The 19,382-nt window shown below is 40.4% G+C and overlaps 1 protein-coding gene across 7 annotated transcripts in view; it reads left to right on the top strand.

The window, feature by feature from the left end:
• The window catches only part of CREB5 (cAMP responsive element binding protein 5), a 258,154-nt gene that overhangs the window by 147,692 nt on the left and 91,080 nt on the right, over positions 1 to 19,382 (top strand). Inside the window, exon 1 of one of the 7 annotated variants that reach the window (XM_068208074.1) lies at positions 9,682 to 9,828. The exons of the other annotated variants lie outside the window; for them this stretch is intronic. Within the exon in view, the coding sequence (XP_068064175.1) occupies positions 9,782 to 9,828 (47 nt within the window). The 5' untranslated portion in view covers positions 9,682 to 9,781. Of the gene's footprint in view, positions 1 to 9,681; positions 9,829 to 19,382 lie in introns of those variants that run through there. 7 annotated transcript variants of the gene reach the window in all.

Raw genomic sequence — 19,382 nt, 5'->3', positions numbered from 1 at the left:
TTTGTTTGAGCACTATGGAAATTCTGACCAGCTAAGGAATGAGATGCAACTGAATAGAGACTTTCTGACTTGAGTCCAAAATATAGAGGACCAAGAATCTTATAAGCTGTCCTGGGTAAAAGTTAGGTGATGACTGTGAGGGCTGCCCATCTTTGTGTCTCTTTAGGCTGGAGACACAGAATAGCTAACACGGACAATCAAAGCAAAACAAAAACATGAGAAAGTGAAGACATATTAACTGACCAATAAAAATAATAACATTCATGATAATCAAGCAACCAGACTGTAACTTGTGCTCTGAACCTTGCCAAATTTGGGGCTGCTGGCAAGGCACCAAGAATAGCACATCCAACAGACAAGGGCCCCTCATCTGAGAGAGCCTTGCTGCAGTCTCCAGAGAGCTTTGCCCTATGAACCGACAGCGAGAGCATCCCAGCTGGTCTGAGCAAACCGCCTGAGATCGCTGGGAAGGGAGACTCAGCTAAACTTGTGTGCTGTGTGAACTGAGATTAAATGAAGGGATTCAGTTGTTATTTAGTAAAAACAGTTTCCTAGGTTACCTTGGAGTAATTTTTACTGTGTTGGTATGATGTAATCAGCTGGTTTAACATTTAAAGAGAGTAAAATATGTGCATATAATTTTTTCTAAAAAAGATGTTCCTAATCACTTTCATTTTGCACCCACTTAGCTCAATATTAATTGTTTGCATTGGCTGAGGATTTACAAACAGGCTTAGGAGTGTAATAATTTAGATTTCTACATCTGATGGCCTGAAAGTTAGAGGGAGTAAAGAGTTTTGTCAGACTCCTAGATCTTTCCTCCCACACATGCTGGCCACCAGATAAATCATGTGTATGAGTTTATAGTGGAGTCAGTGCTGGATGTTAAGCAACACCCAGAAGTGAAGTCCTTGAAATAATTTCCTGTGAAAGCAACAGTAGACAGATTTGTAATCACAGATCACGACATTAATCAAGTAAACAAACCATCCATTTTTTCCTGTGACATTACTGAAATCCCTTTTAGGAACACTGAAAATTGTACATAATGACACTGCCTAATAACAAGCATAACTGCAGCAAAATAGTACACAATGCAGGCAGTTTCTCAGGTCTGTGGAGCACAGATGTAAAATTCCTCTCTAAAACGTGCTGAGTGCCAGCAGACATCTGAAATACTGCTTAAATATTCAAGTACTATTAATGCAACTACTTATCTCCATTGTAATTAAAACATTTTTCGTCTTTAAATTTTTTACAAAAAGTTGCTTACTGCACTCTGTCAGCCAAGAGAAATTTCAGGAAGGGTTGAGAGCAAACCTGTAAATAAGGGTAAACTTTGTCCTGCACTGCTATTCACTCTGATGAATTCCCACTCAGTAAAAGCTGCTGACAGCTGCAGACTCCTCGACAACTGCAGCTAATGTGGAGGAGTCTGTCCTAGGAAATAGGACAGGTAGGTTTCACTCAATGTGCTTTAAGATGAGGTTTGCTGGAGGGGAGAGAACTGTGTGGTGTTGAAAGAGGAGGCTGTTTGTGGGGCTACACAGTGTCCAGTATAGTCCTGGTTTGCTTTAGTGTTATATTCTCATTAATGATGGTAGTGAAATTATGTCAAGTCCTGCTGGTGACGCAGGCTTTGGAGACATTGGCAGTACTGAGACAGACCTGGATATCATACAAAAGAAAACAAAAAAGGAAAACCAACCCAAAAAACATGGATGAGCTTTGAGTACTGAAGTAATGGCAATGGAATGAAATTCAGTATTAAAAAATGCAAGGCTGTGCCTGGGGGGACTAATAAAAATTTCTAGAAGCAGAAGAAGAAGCTGGGAGCTCATCATCTGGAAATGTCTGTGTAGGAGGAGGGCTCATGGATCGGAGTAAGTGGTCATGGAGTGGCAGCAAGCTTCTGTGATGATTTGCTCATTTCCTAGGTACTAGTACTTGTAAATAACACTTATCAGGAATATGGCTTTCCAAAAGGGATGGGAAGTGTGAGATGGCATGATGGATTGATCTGGATCTAACTTAATACTGATGAAAGCATGCTAGCAAAGGCGGGGAAGGTTGCAGGAGGAAAACTTAGGTGATTAAGGGATACACAGAGAGGGTTGACATGTTCAGCAGAAAGGGCTGGGAAAAAGGTCCTTGCAGCAGGAGTCTGGGCAGATATGAAAGAGGTACAATTACCTTGGTAAAAGCCAGAGAAAATGATGTTGCAACTATTGACGTGCAGGGTGGTGAGACATATGTTCCGGTTATGAAACAATTACAAGAATATATAAGCCCTGAAGTGTTTTCAAGCTAAATTCAGGTTGGCATTCCACAAAGAATGATTAACATAAAAAAGCTCGAACATAAAGAATTTTGACAGTAGAAGAATTCTAAATACTAAGAAATTAAATTCACAGTACTCGAAAGGAGGAAAGAAAGATAGTTTTGGCAGACAAGAAAGAGTAAAAGCTGAGGATGTGGAAAGTTCGAAACTGAGGGGACAGATCTCAGCTAAGAGGAGAAACCAACTGAAGGGCTGCTTCTCTTGCATCAAAGCTATTCAGTTATAATGACAGAAATGTTCACTTATGTTATATCTTGGGCTATGAATGAACTCTGCAGGTTTGCAGATGAGTTAGTCATCATTGTTTTAATCTGTTTATCCTGTTTCCATAATAAATATATTTTTTCTCTTTTAACAAGTTTAAAGTTTAGTTTGTTTGCTGTTTGTTTTTCTTTAAATCGAGCTGTGGATTATTTTTCTACCTGGTGCACTTTTTCCAATACAGAATTTACAGAAGTGCCTCATTTGTATGGGCTGCAGTCACTAAGGACAAGCAGAACCATTTGGGTTTGTACAGCAGCAGGAACAAGCCAGTGTTAGAGGGTATCCAGGAGAAGACTGTGTAAATCTAGTAGAAACAGTTTGTGTGAAATGTGTACGTACTCACTGTGTACTTCAGAGTACATGTGTCTTTTGTACAGATACTTTTTTATTCCAGAGTTTGATGTTTTTTTTACGCAAGAATGGAGAACCTGTATGTTTTCATTTGTAGAAACTGATGTTGAAACTAAAGCAGCATCCTGCACCACAGAATGTGAAAGTGAAGCTGCAAATTATTTCTCTTTCATTTATCATCACAGTAAAACTAGTGGTGTAACTCTGACTCTGATCCTTTCCAGTCAGTCCTGAAAGGTTTATCTGAGTGTCTACAAGAGATCTGTTTGGTTTTAATATGTTTGGAGTTAATAGATAGCCATACTTTTTTTCAGAAGAAAAGCACTGGAAGACTAAACAAGTATGTAAATCCTAAAACCATAAGTGGGTACAGATGGACCTCACTTGATTTCAGAAAGGGTCTGTCAGATAATGATTCTGTGGCTGGAGAACTTAAATGGATTTCCTGGTTAACTCCTATTAAAAAAAAAGAAAACAAGGAAAATACTTTCATTATTTCCTTTAAAAATATCTAGTCATGTAATAGCTTTATATTATCAACTACAGAGTTTTAAGTCTTATGGCTGACTTGTAACACTGGAAACTTTATATCACATTATGTTTCAACGAGAGTCACTGCAAACAGGGAATTGCAGGCTGGCCCATGGTTGTGGCTGCATCTCAGTTTCTGTGCTGCAGAACTGTGTGATTTTTAATAAACATTAAAAAATTCTAATTTGCACAAGATAGGTTGGCATTTAGGTGTCAAAATTCTGGATATAAATTAATTTCAGATTCTTGGATAAAGCCAAGTTGAAAATGGTACCTCCTGGATCATGAATTTTCATCATCCTGATAGTTATTGAATGCTGTAAAGCCTGTGTGTGAGGATGAACCAGGATCAACAGAATTACTTGGCTACTTGTAATTCATGGAACTCCAAAGCTTAAGTCAGTTTGCTCTGCAAGTGTCCAGAAAAATTTCCTAGTGGACTGTTATAGCTGTTCATTTTCAAGGAGGAAATATGCACTATTCGCTGGATTGCTAACAAAAGAGGGCGTATCTTAAAAACAAGTTATCTTGTGTATGTTTCTATTAAATAGCACTATGAATTTGTCCTGCTGTAATGAGGTTGATCTGAGTCCAAGTGATCTCCTTTTCCAGTTGGAACTGAGTTCCAGACACTTGCCTATTTAAAAAAAAAGCTTCATTAGAACATTAATTATTACTATCGTGCTGAAAAATGAAGATGAGAGCTAAGAAAAATGCATGGAGATGACAGTTTAGGGGAAGAATAAAATTTGGTTCAGTGCTAAAATTTGTTTTAGACCTCTAATATATATTTTTCAGTGCTTACCATACTGTACATCAGAGAAAATATTTTCAATTATAACATATATGTTTGCTCTTTGAATCCAAATTCTGCTATTTCAGCTCACTTTTCTGTCTGCTAGAAGTAAAATGAAAGAGCATCAAAACCAGATCCTTTTTCCTGTTACAAGCTTTGAGATGCAGCTATATATGATAAAGTTTTCACTGTGCCCAAGACAAAGCCTGTAGAGTTTTAACTAAAGATTAAGATATTTGAGATCTAGGGTCAAGATATTTAGTGTAGATGACAAAGCTACTTTGAGCAAATCTAGAAAGAGCAGTGGCTCCACATTTTGACCAGCACATACTAATTATCTGTTTGAGTAATTAGAATCGCAGTGGGGGAAGGGAACCTACTATTCATTATGTATGAATATTAAAAATTACACAATGTTTTTTACCTAATTGCAGCTGTTTGATTCTGTCCTTAGTCAACATCTCCCCTCTGCACTCCTGTGCCATCAGCTGGCTGGCTGCGATCTCCCGTGTTGGGGGTAATTGCACCACGAGACTTTCAATGGCTGGCCTGCAAGGTGCTTTGTGATCCTTCAGGGTTGAAGGTTCTACTGAAATATAAAATGTTATTAATTATTTTGCATAAATTACTACATTATTTGTCTTGGGTATTTGTGGTTTACAGCTACAATAAAAGAGGAGGCTGATCACACTGCATGACTCAGTGATAGGTAACTGGATACAAAACTCTTCGCTTCCAGGTCAGCCACTTGCCACTTGCCACTGGCCCATGGCTGTTTGGTGAGTATAAAGTAAGTAGGCTATTCTATTTCCTAGTAGTTGAATGTTACCAACACAAACTCCCCATGATCCCAAGTGGCTTCAACGTGCTTAAAACTGTCAGTGGGAAAGTTTTTCTTGAGATCATTCTTGAAGATTCATTGCCAAAATATTTTGGGAAAGTCTACTGGCCATCATGTCCATTGCACATTTCTGTCTCCAAAGAAGCTGGACCCAAACTTTGGCAGTTCTTCTTCCTTAAATATTTTCAGTGAAGTGTTTCTAATGGAGCAGTATTTTTGAGCATGTGTGTGAGAGTGGGAGATCTTTGTTCCTGGTTTCATTTAGACTTCATCCAATCCAGTGCTTATGTTCAATAAATCTGGGGCAGTTCTTACAAAGGATATTTCCAGATATTTTATTTTGTTACATTTGGAGAGTTCATAGGAAAACCTTTGATCAATGGTGAGCACTTTGATCCGAGTCTTCTTAAACAAAGAATGTCTGTTTCTGAAGAACCAAAGTGACTTGGGAACATGTACCCCATTTTCTTATGAGTAACTTGAAGAATCCACTTTTAGCACTGCTTTACTTTAGTTTCTTCTGAAATTGTGGATATTTACATTATGTCCTTGCTAGAGACAACTAGCCTGCCCAGACAGCTTCCCTTGTGCAGACATTTGTGCAGACAGTCCCTCTGTCCACTACAAAAATATGGGACACCCAAGTTGAACTAAATGCTGAATACCACCACCTGGGTTTGCAGTGGTCTGTAACTGAAAAGGTTCACTGGAAGCAATTTGCAAAGAAATCCTTAGGAAACCACCTGGATGGTTATATTAAATTAAAAAAGGAAGAGATGCCACTTTAAAAAAATAATTTTTAATACTGGGTTTAAGGTTCCATACATGTGATAGTCATTAAAGCTTATTTAACCCTGAAATTATCTGGCCTCTTTAATTCCACAGGGACTGTAAGGCTTTTGGGTTAGAAATGAAAAATAATGTCAGAATGAAAATGAGACTTTCCTGAGTGCAGGACCATTATTACAGAATATTTTCTTAATCAAGCCTCTTCAAGTGCCAAGCAGTGGAGGAAAAAAATAATCAGGTTATGCTGCTTTTATCCACAGGGCCTTTGCTGATGCCTTGGGCAACTGATTGACATAGGCAAAAGTCAGTCTCAAGGGTTGGATGAGACACACTCACCTAAAATGCGTGTTGAACCTGTGATTTGTCCATCCACAATCTCAACTGCAGTACACCCAGTTCCTTTTTACAATACGCATTTGGGATAATCCCAGTGCACTCTGACGTTTGGGCTCTTAAAAGTCAGAGCTTTCTGGTTGTTGAGACTGGAAACTTTCAGCAGAAGCAGTGATTTTTGTCAAGTCTCAGTTACACCAAACATCTGTGGTGTGCCCCACCACCCTTTCCCCAAGGATGAAACATTCTGCAGGGAGGGTGTTGCAAGAATTCCTGAACTAGACAGCTAAGCTGGAGTCATAACTGTCCTGGCCAGGGCCCTAGTTTGAAGGAGGCTCCCATTAGAATTAAAACATCCCATAACTCTAATCACAACAGCCCTATTCTTGATGAACATGGAAATTTAAGGCTGAGGTTGGAATGGGGGGGAGAATGAAAAGACAGACAAGTAAACAGATAAAGAGGGAGCTCTTGCAAGCAAGTGGAATTTCCTCTGAGCACAGGACATTCTTTATCATTAACTGGTCTGTCACAGGAAGGAAAAGGGGAAAACAGTGTTTCCTGTTAGGGGGAAGGAAAAAATCAATAGGCTTTGGAAATACCTGCCTGGAAAGAACTTATTCTTTTCCCATCAGCAAGAACAAATAAGTTTTTAACTCCTTTGGAGTATGATGTCTGTTTTAAAACAATTTCTTGAAATAGGACTTCAACGTAAATATGTAATTTAGAAATGCAGTTCAGACTGCTTTGATCTCTCTTGTTCATTTCAGAAATGCTCTTACACCTAGAAATATCTTCTATAAGGCACTGTTTTGAAAGCAGTTTAATTCTTCTGAGTCTGTGTCTATGAACATAGTAATAATTAGAAGGGCCATTTGCCATGCACACACAGTCACTCCTATGATATTATGTTTAAGATGCTCACATATGGGCAAAGGTCTGCTATTGTTTCTGGTGAACAAAATTTTCTTTTGGAAAGAGAAGACTTACCAAGCAAGTCCTCAAAGCCTCAGGAGGACAGTGAACTACCCTGTGGCTCCTGCATCATCTCTGGTTGCATTTTGCTTTGAATATCTACAGTGGTAGAAGTGTGAGTTTGTCAGAAGAGTGAGAAGAGGCCCAAAGACTGCAGGAATGGATGTATTATATGCTCAAGCAGCCTCATGGTAATCTGAGTTGCTCAGGGTAATCCTTTTTCTCTTTAGGTGGCAGCTTCCTTCTTTGCAAAGCTGGAGCAGGGGATTTAAAATCATTCCTCAGTTGTAGCCACATTCTTGTGTTCTGAGCCAGGGGTCTTGTCCTGGGCCCACAACAAAGTTTACAGCAATGTCAGGGGATAACTGAATGAGCAGAAGCTATGTAATCCAGCAGCATAAATGTAAGAAGACAAAATAAAAAGAAGGAAGGAGGGAAGATGACCTCTTAGACATGCACAGAAAAGGGGTGGAAGTTTCATTTTTTTAAGTGGAGAGAGAGAAGTGGGATAAGCTTAAAACAAAACTATCAGCAAGGCTGGAATTAAAAGAGGGCTTTAGGAATGATCTAACTTTTATTTTATTACATGACAGAAGACAAAAAATCAATAGCTGGTAATTCAGACATAAATGAGTTATACAGGCCATTGACACAATGGACCAAACTTTATAACAACCACATCTGATGCTGTCAAGCCACAGGCTTCAGTGGCGCCAGTAATAATTATGGCTGATCACCTCTAATTCAGAGCTGCCTTGTTTGATAAAGGTGTCACTCTGAGTGGCTGCAGCATCAGTATCTATTGAGGATGTCATCCAGCAGGTCAGGTTGCTGTGGAGAACTGTGTTTTTTTAATTGAATTGTACAAACCCTTAGTTTTCTTCTCGTCTCATTCTGTCTGTAAAAATCATGTATATCTTAAGCAAAAAAATACTTTGAATTCAAGATCAAAATATGACAAAAGCTAATAGTGTTGATCCATAGACATCAACACTATATATATTCTAAACTATATATCAACACTACATATATTCTAAAAATAATTTAAAACTGTAAGACTATTCTCAGGAAGAGACTTTGGTACTTTACAATAATCTCTGTTGCATTGCTGCTGTAATCAATTAAAGAACCCACCCAAAAAAAACCCCAGTGTGGTAAAATGCTGCTGGGCAATAGAAATTGATTTTCCATAAACTTACATCATCATAAGGAAGAAAAGGAAGCACACTGACTTTCCTGTTTTCCTACTGTTTTCTAAATTTGAGGGGCATAAGTACATCCACTGAATGCTGGAAAACTGAGTTTCACTCAGAGATATGAGGTGAAGTGGCTTTGTGAAATAATTCTTGATCTATAAAGAAAGGAGACAAATATGTCTACGGTGTTTCACGTGCCATAAATACTTACATCCGCAGTTTGATGTTATGCGTTCTTAGACATTTTCATTTATTATTATTATGATTATTATGAATATTATTGTTATTACTTAGGCTTTGCATTCTTTTGTGGACCAACTGCTTGGTACTGCATTGACTACAATCAGTTGGGAGTTACGAACAGTGAGAAAGCCCTCTGTGGGGGAGGACATGAGAGGTATTTCAGCCACAGCCACTGCAGCATTTAGCATCAGGAGCACTTTGATGAGGCAGAGCACTTTACACCACAACAGCTTATCCTTGCGTGCGTGAAAGTTTATTATGAGTTCCATTTAGAAACATTCTCTATGCTTAAATAAACCAGACTTATGAGAGGAACACTGGAAAGGCCATAAGAGCAGCACAGCAGTGAGTTAGTTATCACCTTGCTGTGCTGTATGGCTTTTCTGGTACTTTATTCTGTTGTGGGGAAAGAAGGTGCCGTGCACCTGTGTGTTTGGATACGGAGGAATACGGTGCAAGAACCAGCCCCGTCGCTTTCCTTCAAAAACCTGGGGCTCAATTCCAGATGTGCTCTGCTGAGGCAGAGAAATCCCGGTCTGAGGCATAACCTGCAAAGCAGCGCTCTCCATCTCCCAGACCCCCATGCACCCCCGCTGCTCCCCGGCTTCTCCGCTGCCCTCCTCAACTCAGGCTCGATCTCCTTCCTCTTCCAGTGGCCGGATCTTCCCGAAGCGCGGATCGTGCGGGCGCTCGGGAGCCATGCGGGGTCTCCTGGTGATCCCCAGTCAATCCTGTCAGCCCCTGCCTGGTCCCAGGGTTTTCCTGCGCTCCGGCCGGCAGCTGCGCAGGCCCTTCACAGGCAGCACTGTTTCTTTCTCTGTTTACTCGTTTCCAATGGCAATTGCACCACGGAGTCTCAGTACGTCTGGAACTTGGCCTGGGGCTGTTTTGGTTACATTGAAGTTTTTGCTTCAGCGCTGCCAGATTTAAATGGTGACTTCACCAGTACTGAGCTAAAAAGGAGAAAAGGGGAGGAGGGAGGTAGTGCAGCGAGCGGGAGCGAGGGAGAGGGCCAGGGCATTACATCATCGCTTGGACGGGAATCAAATGGGAAGGATATGACTCACTCGGGCTAGTTAAGCTTTGGCTCAAGTTCTACATACACTCATTCCAGGGCTCTCATGTTCTGCACCTCAGCAGGGAATTCAGGCTCAGTGATGTCCATGAGGTTTGTTTTTAATTTTCTTTTCCTTTTCTGATTTCTATATAGTTTCCCCCCCTCCTAGCCTTCCTCCTCCTCCTCTCCTCCTCCCCTCCCGAGTCCCCTTTCCCACTCTTTTCCACTTCTACAGAGTTTGTTTTCTGGTGCGTGTATCCTCAGCTCTTAGGAGCAGAAGCTGTTTTTTCGACCAAACCAAACCCAAACAAGGAGCACAGCAAACTTGAGAGAAGTTTGGTAGTTTGTTGTGGTTTGGTGTCCCCCCCTCCATCATTATGTTGTTCCTAATCGGAGGAGACAGGGAGAGAGTTAAAATGCGGGGACCAATCGCTTGGACGGTGATGTAATGCTGGAACTGCAGGGTTGTTAAGTAATGTGAGAGGAAGGGGGTCAGGGTTGCAAAGCATTTACCTGCTGTCAAGGGGCTTTAAGTTTATTATCAATTGCAGTGACTGTAACTGGCTTCAGACTGCACTCTCTAATTATTCACAGACTCCCCTTTTTTATCTTTTATTATTAAAAGTAAAACTATATTACGGTATTTTAAAAAATGTGATATTATCACAGCTGCGAATTATTTTCCACTGGGGTTTTTTGATATTTTTTAAATGGTTTGAAACTGGATGTCTCTTTCACAAAAAGCCCGGAGAGAGCAAAAAGAAAAGAGAGAGGCAAAAAGGGGTGGTTCTTCGAGCGTGGCTGGTGAATTTGAAACTGTTTGAAGAAAGCAGTTCAGCCTCTGCCTAGCAGAGCGAGTAAAAGCTTCTACTGTTGGAAATCCGCTGTAGAAAATAAAGCGTTTAAGGGAGGCAGTTTGCAGAGCTCATCTCAACGAGCCTCAGCTTTTCATCCCTACCACTTGTCAGCAGGATTCTGATCCTCAGCTTACCTCGGGCTCGTGGCTGCCTTGCTTTTGCTGGGACCGCGGAGGTCCCGACCCTGCGCAGCAGATCCCTCCTGTCACGGTTCTGCTCTCCAGAACGGCCGGGGTAATGGGGCACCTGCCTACATGGATTTCCTTTACAGGACAGAGAAATGCACTTGGTCTTATTAAGTCTGTCAGTCTCCCTACAGACCTTTCAGTCTTTTTCCCCACATAGCTAACAGTCTCTAGGTCTGATGTGGAGCAAGGAAAGGTGCCTCTTCCCCGAGTTCACTGTGAGCACTTTGCCCTTAGGTGGGCCACAGAGTTTAACACTAAGCCCATGCTCGGGCATTGGTTGTGTTTAGGTGTGGGATGGATGCGAGCTATCAGGTGTGTGTTGGTGTCCTGAGGATAGCCGTTCTGCTCGGAGGAGCTCTGCATCGGGTTTCTGCGTCAAGAGCTGTCTGCTCTTAAGGTATGACTCTCAGAAGTGCCTCTATCAATGGGAATTTTTGTCTCTCAGGGAAGCTCTGTATTGGTACCCACTGGAATTGCAGTGAACTACAGATTTGCTTGGTTAACTAAAGATAGCCTTAAACATACTTTTGAGTGTTTAGTGATTTTTTTTTTTTTTTTTTTTTTTTTTTTTACAAACTGTACTGGGGACTGACTGAGCAAAATAAGAAACAGTGTTGTTCCGTGGTTGGTGGCAAAAACTCCCGCTCTCTTTCTGAACAAGACAAGAGTCCGTGGCCAGCTCCTGCCCTCCCTTCCCCCAGGTAGCCCTCTGCAAAGCCGTCTTATGTTGACCTGTTGTGTTCCTGCACTTTATTCACAGGTTTTCCCTAAGTGCCCCTAAGTGATTTTCAAGCTCCTCAGTCAACTGCTCAAACACAAACAGTTGCTCACGGGCCAAAGCTTTATCATTTGAGAGCGCAGCGCTAGGCCGCACCCGGGCCTGCCCATGTTGCAGTGCAGATATACCATATGGACTGGATTGCGCAGTGCTCTGTTGAGGAGGTGTGGGTTGAGGAGGGAGCTGTGCTGCTGCAGGAGTTCCCGTAGGATTTCTGACTCATACTTTCTCCTAGAAATGTTGGGAAGTGCAGCTCCACAGACCATCAGAATAAACCATAGTAGATTCTTCCCTTTGCCTGCCTGCTTTAGATGCTGGGATGGACTTGTCTTCACTCTTTCCCTTCCTGCCTTTTCTGTCTGGAGACTTCAGGAAAAGTCCGTCAGTGTTGTCCTAGGATAGTGTCTATCCATGCTGGCAAGATGCTGGACAGACTGTCACACTCCATCTTTCCTCTGCAGAAATGCATCCCTGCTATTTCTTTTATAAAACACATGTAAAATATGTTGTGCAGCGTGGCCTGAAAGTCACTGGGTATCGGATTGCATTCCACAGGGGATCAGAGTCTCACTTGTCTGGTATCAGCTATTAACATGTCACCTGTCTGGAAGGGCAGCAAAGCAGAAGTCATGGTGCTCTGGACAGTGTGGACTGACTGATGACCCTGCTGTGTACTCCAACTTTCGCAAATTACCCACCCTGCTGACTCACACTTGGTGAAGTTTCGTAGAGGGTGTAAAGATGTAAATCCTTATCCTTTTTGCCTTTCAGAAGTGCACTGCAACTCTAAGTTACAATTTACTGCTGCTACTTCACTTATTTCAACACAGCACCACAGGAAAAACAGTTGTAAAAGCTTCTTTCAAAATGCTGAAGTTGTGAATTCCGTATGCGTACACACACAGGTGTGTGTTGTATGTATGTATATTGGTTGTTGAAGCAACAAAACATATAATTAATGAAGCATAACTGTCCAGGTGACAGACAGCTCTGGTTGTGCTTGACAGATGCTTTTGAATTCACATTCTTTTGGACAACAACAAAAAAAGGAAAGTATCTGCCCATTTGGATTCCTCTGCTGCTAGTTGCTGGGACCCAATGTGCAGGTTTGCCAGTGGACTTACAGCTTCATGGTCAGAGGTCAACAGCCCTGACAGTCAAGTTCCACACATTTGAAGCTGGGTCTTTTGGCAAGAAGATTTTCTTATTGAAGGATGATATCTTTAGGGACCTAATTTTTAAACAGAAGCCAAGAGAAATATTAACAGTGCTCTGAAAATGAGCATCAGAAGATATATTCAGAAGCACATGTAACCTGTCAAAAAAACCAGAGGCCAAACACACCAGAGCTTGGGAGTGATGTTTGCACTGGAGAGCCAACTGTGCGTGGTCGGCCTGTGAAGAAAGGCAATCTGCTCCTAGCAGAGCCTGGCTGGACGAGTCCCAGTAAATTTCTCCACCAAGATCCCAAGTAACATTTCCGCCTGCATTGCTGAATGTGTGCATTGGCAGCTCTATAAGCTGTGTGATTTTAAGCCATAATTTGGTGCTCCTTAGCTGGTCTCTGCATGCACAAAAAAATTTTGCTCTGTTGCTGTGGTACAAAAGCAAGAGGTAAATATCAGACAGCATGTTTTTATTTCACTGAATGCGATCCCTCTGATCCTGAATTCCTCCGTTTTCCTAGCTCAAACTTGAGACCTTTCCCTTAAACCTTCTTGGAAGACTTGGTTGATGTTTGTGAAGCCTCATGAAGCTTTCAGAGCTGGTGTCATGTGTGCTGAGATCATGGCAGGTCAGGTATTGGACAGATGTGGTTGTGGGGCTGGCCGCTTGTCAAGTTTTGGACATAGCAGGCAAGAAGACCAAGTTGTTTCCTGCACTTGGGAGAGGGTGCTGGGGCAAAGCAGCCTCCTGTGCCCTTCCCCATCTCTCTGTGCTCTCACTTTCCCACCCTTCTTTTGTTCATCCTGCACATGCCTGGGCCGTGTTCAGCCCAAACTGTTGAGATCAGCTTTGCTGAAAATTACACTTCAGATCAAAATGTGAGTTAGGTTCCTCCAATGTGAAGTGAATGCTGGGTCTGTCTCTGCAGCTACAGATAAACCAGATAGGAAGGTAATTACATCTCATTCCTATCTGACTCTCTTATTTACCATAATCTCTTTCAATCCCTTTGATACTCATCATAATAATGTTAATCTTAATGAACTCATTTGGTATTAATGCGGATGTGATTTGTAAGTTCAGAGCAGGCTTGCCATCCTTGTTTAGTGTTCATTAATATCCACTTAACTCTGTTTATGCTCTCTTTCTCCTGCAAATGGACTTGCATATCTTTGTCTTCCACCTAGATGATGTGGCAATTCCCATAGTGGAACTCTCTTTCCACACTCAGGTTTTTATTTCCTTTCTGTTCTTCCTACTTACAAGATCCCAGAGCAAAGAGCTGTTGGAAACACTGCATCCATCCATCTGCTAGTGGCTCTCTGTACCCTGTTACTTAGTAATTTCTTCCACTTAAGACTTCAAAATTGAAGGAACCCTTATCCTCTTATTTCTCATTCATGTAGCATTCCTTCTTAGATCGCTTCAGAGATATTACCTTACTATAGCCCTCGTTTTATTGTCTCAGAGGGTGAACAAGTAAGAGACACAACCCCTAGTCTTGGCAAAGAGACGAATTATTTGCTGCTTACTACAGTACTATCCCCAAACTCTCTGTTTATGGGTGGGGTACCTTGCCCAAACAGTTTCCAGTGTTACCAGCCAATTTTAGTGAGTGAGGACTGCATTTGGATGTTGAGCCTGGTCCAAAGCTTATTGCAGTGAACGGAAGAGCTGAGTTGATGGGCTCAGGATAAAATCTGTGGAAGTATTCTCTTTTCAGTCCTTTAAGCACCCACATATTTTTTCAACATCTCTAGCCTTGGAATGTGCTGTCTTGAAAAGCTACTTGTTCAGCCACAGTGATCCCAGAGACTGATGAACCTTGGATCTCTATTAATGTGTGATTTCCTCTCTACGTGGGTGCTTGTATTTGTTTTTAAATGTGGCATGGAATTTTTGTGTTGTGATGCTTACTCCCTCTTGACTACCTCCAAACACATTTTTAAAGCCTGTATTGTCAAATAGCATCATTTTTCAGTCCTGGTGACACACATTTTGCTTTTTAGGTCTTTTAAATCCTAACAGAGCCAGGAAAATATTATTTACTTAACACAACACTGTTTATTCCATCCTCACTTCTATTCTTTATTTTATGGTCTGGTGTTTCCTTGTAGCATCAACTTACAGTGTTAAAATGAGTATCTCCATTGAAAACATACAACTTTTAATTTACTGAAAGATTTCTGCACATTATAATAAAACTAGCAATTCTCTTGGTAAAAACTACTAATTGAGAGTAAGAATTGTAGTCTCTCAGATCAACACAAGCTGTTTGTCTGTGATGGTCTTTATTTTTACATCATATCTTTAATTCAAGAGCATTGCAGGATGTTTTGAAAATTGCAGCCATTAGTCAAACATATTAAAGCTCTGTATTAGTATAAGTACAAGATGTATTAGTTTAAATAACAAGATGGAGAGTTTTACTGCAGATATCTGCAACTCTTGTGCCATGATCATAAAAAATATGGGCAATGTGCTTCAGATGAGCACTATTTTCTGCAGATCAATAAATCTGTGCCCATTAGCAGAAGAAAAATAATGATTATAATAATAAAAAAGTTCATTATCACAAGCTCTGTCAAAAGTAATGTCAGTTGAATGCTTCACCACACTGGAAAAGCCCATCAGCACCACTAATTTTACATGTCAGATTTAACATGAGCTAGTTTTTTCCAAATGAAGACTTACAAACCAGAACAGAAAAAATGTTCTAGACCAGGTTCTTCCTTGATTTCAGTTAAAGGCAACTCAATATCATGTCAGAAAATTCCAGTACTGTGTTCTTTGTTATTTGTTTTCCAGGTCAAAATGAACTTTTCTTTCACTGCAGCTAAGGACATGAGCTCTATTTCTCTTGTAGCACAGAATGGCAGGAATTCTCATAGCTGTGAATACTGTTCAGTACTGTTTTCTGATATACTTTGAATAAGTGAGTTTCTTGAGAAAACTCATGTAGAAATAAGATTGGCTGAAAAATCAATATAAACACTAAATTAAGTTTCATTTTACCGTTTGCCTGAATGACCAGATTCCTTGCCATTGGAATCCAGTGTTGACAAGTATCTCCTGTGGCCATTAGTATGAAAGAGGGATGTGTTGCACAAAGTGCAGATTGGTACACAGATCTCTATATGTATGGATCTATTTGTGTATGTAGGAAGTGCATGTGTGTGAATGTGTTTGTCCCCATCTTTGAGACTGCAAGGCTGAATTAACTTCTGCTATTCCTAAGCACTCATACCAGAAAGAATTTATCACCTGAATAAGATTTCAAGTTGCACGACTTAAGGTGGTGATATTGGTATATAAATTTGATTGATGGTTCCTTTCTTTTTGAAATTGACACTCTATTAGCACCCCTCAGCTGTCCCTCACATTTCAAGTTTTTCTTTAAGAATAAGAAATCAAATTTAGGGCAAAAAATTAGGCAGCAGTTAAAGGGGGACATTGCTGTGCATCAGTTAAGTGTTCAGTTTGGCTTTTTACTTGCTAATCTTGTGCAGCATGGAACTTTTCCCAGCTACTGCAATTCAGTAGATTTTCTAATATTTAGTAACTAATTAAGCTATTTTTTCATTTAGTTTAAACAATTTTGACAAGACTTTGTAGTGCCCTGTAAAAATGCTGCAGTACATACTTCAGGAAAAGTAAGAAACCTTACCAGCAACATTTGTAAAAATATGCAAAAAATAAGTTAATGTTACAGGGAAAAAAAAAAGTATAGAGATAGTTGGAAGAGCATGAATTTATAAAGATCTTCTTAGAAAAGTGAAATGTGGCTGATCAAAAAGTTTCCAATGAGGCTCAGTAATTATTAAAATTTTATCTTTTGACAATAATTTTTTCAAGAGAAATTGGGAGTTTTTTGTCTGACAAATACCTTTTTTGTTATTTAAGAAATGTCTTGAAAAAGAATGGTTTTTACTTGCTATGCACTGAAAGATGATTAAGCTTTGTAGATTTCATTTTCTGTTTGATATTCATTGTCACTTCTAAATGGTTCTGTTATTTCTGATTTGTTTCTGTGGTCAAATGCCCAGAAAATGTGACAAGTGGCAAATGATAAAACAGATAATAATACTCTGGCATCTGCACATGCTACATTCCAGAATTTTAAGCTTTGGTCTCACCTGGTTTCACTCAGAACAAGTTCTTGTCTGAAAGCACAGCCAGCTCTAATACCTCTTTCTTCCCCCCCCCCCCCCCCCCCAATAGACAGTTCTTTATCTCAGGGAGACTCATTTTAAAGATGCGATGCTCCAATAACAGAATGTTTTGGAGTGTAGATCAGATTGAGCTGGATGTAGGAAAGGTCTATGACTTCCCCATGTAGCACTGAGCACAGGAGCACTGAATTTCAGTGGTACATCTGCACTGGCATGTTTCTTGTGCAGAGCAATTATCAAATAGGACAAACGTTACATATAATAATTAACTGATTGGCTTAGAGTCAGATATTTGGGTTTGCCCAAACAATCCCCAGAGAACTTAGAAAGATCTCTGTTGTGAGGCAATACAAAATTTCTGCACCACCAAAGTCTGGATGGCAGTTTTGGATGAAATCTGCTTGGACTGTTGAATAAATCCAAACAAATGGGCACCCCAGAACTGCACACGTGTTCTTGTGTGAGTCTGCAGTGACTTCCTAGAAGGTGGGTCAGTTGCACAGAGGACTGACTGATGCATTATGGGCATCTTCCCTAGGCTGAATGGAGAGAGTAGCCACAGAAGCAGAGACTGGGGGAACTTGGTTTATTTACCCTGAAGAGATGGCTACCAGGTGATATAATTACAGCCTTTAGCTACTTACAGGGTAGTTATAGAGGAGACAGGGTCTGGCCCCCTTTGCAGCGTGAAGACAGAAGACCACAGGCACAAGTTTCAGTGAGAGAAAATTCCATGAGACCTAAAGAAAAGTTCCAGCAGGAGAACTGTGTGCCGCAAGGCACAGCAACTGGCTGGAGTCAGTCTCTGCTACTGTAGATTTTCACACATTGTCTAAGAAAATGCCCCCAGCAGCCTGCTCTGACACTGCATTTAGTCCTGGCTGGAGAAGGAGGTTGGACAAGGTGACCCTCTGGGGTGCCTTCTGACTGAAACTGTTCTCTCGACCTGCACTGGGCAATGATGGCAGCACGAGCTGTCTGTGCAGGGGGTGCAAGCAGGGAGAATTTTGATGAGTGAAAAGCAATAAGAAAAGCAAAAGGTGAGATAAGAACATAATGTCATCTAAAGCATATCCTGTGCCTGCTTGTGTCCACCTTGACTTGAGAAATAAAGAATGCATGCACTTGACGTAACACTTTAAATATGGACTCCAAATTGCTCTGTGCTTCAAGGTGCTTCATTTCCTAACTTTCCCATCACACTGTGACAGGCACTCAAGTTTTAGTAGATGCCTGATAAATGTGCAAAGATAAAACAGTAATCATGAAAACCAGCCATTTTTTTGGCTGAAATGTTAGCCAAAATACAGCCAAATATATTTTGAGTTTATAAACAGCTAAAGGGATTTTTTTCCCTCCTCGACTAAGCATCTGAAGTTTTTGCTTATAGTGAAAATTGCAAGAGAATGCTAAAATCCTATATAAAAATCCATCTCTGATGTATTTCTAAATTAGTCAGCTCTTTAAAAGTACCCCTCCCTCCTGTTTTTATTTTTTTAAAAGAAATGGAATTAAACCATAATAAATAAAACTTTTGAGCTCCCCATGGTAATTTTCAGCATGTTTTGCAAAACTAGGAGACAAATTTTGTCCATAACCATGTGAGGGATCTATATGCTAATATCCCTATAAGCTCAAATGTGTGTTTTACAGGAGCTTAGCTAGCAAAAGCTGCTCCCTCTATAAAAGTAATGGCATATTAATGCATTTTTACAGTGAACTCCCTGTATATGTTATCCTGCATTCATGTTTGTCCATTAACTAATGGCTATCCAATATGCTGTCACTACTGTAACATGTAAAATCATGCATGCTCAGTTATTTTATTATTGCAAAATTAATAATTTATTATCAAATAGAACATGAAGACTGAGGATCTGTATATGACTCTTCACAGACAAAATTTTCCTCAGTGACACTGACTCAATCTTATATTTGTCTTCAGCTAAAAGACTCAGAGAAGCATGTTCAAATTTATGAAGTTCTAAAAGTGCAGTCTTAGAGTGTACAACCCTGTTCTCACTATGCCACTGGCACCTTCCTTATTGTCATGCATTCACCTTGTTTGCAGTCTCCTTTCTTGTACTCTAGACCAGCTTTGTCCTTTTAAAGAGCTGCTTCTGACGCTTCGGTAAATGTCAAAGATGATTTTGCACTGCTGTTGGATGCAGAGCAAATCATGGAATCTGGACATGTGGTAAAAGCTTCCTGGCTGGAAGATCTCCCTGGAAAACAAAACAAAAAGTCCCATACTTTCCTGTAGAATATCGTATTTTCCCTTGAAAACAGCATTCCTACCCAGTTAATTTATTACTGAATCTAATCAGTCTTTAAGATAGCTTTGAAATACCAGTGTTTGTTCTGTTTTTCATTAATACATTGATATTGATGTTCAGGTTTCTAACTAGCTGTTAAAATCAGTTAGGAAAAATCTAGGAAAGAAGACATAAAAGAGGAATGAGTTGGAGTATTAGGTTGTTTTTTATAGAGCAGGAAATGAAAA

The sequence above is a fragment of the Anomalospiza imberbis genome, chromosome 1 (genome assembly GCF_031753505.1).
Source record: "Anomalospiza imberbis isolate Cuckoo-Finch-1a 21T00152 chromosome 1, ASM3175350v1, whole genome shotgun sequence".
NCBI classification, from domain to species: Eukaryota; Metazoa; Chordata; class Aves; order Passeriformes; family Viduidae; genus Anomalospiza; species Anomalospiza imberbis.
This window is presented reverse-complemented; position numbering and strand designations above follow the sequence as displayed.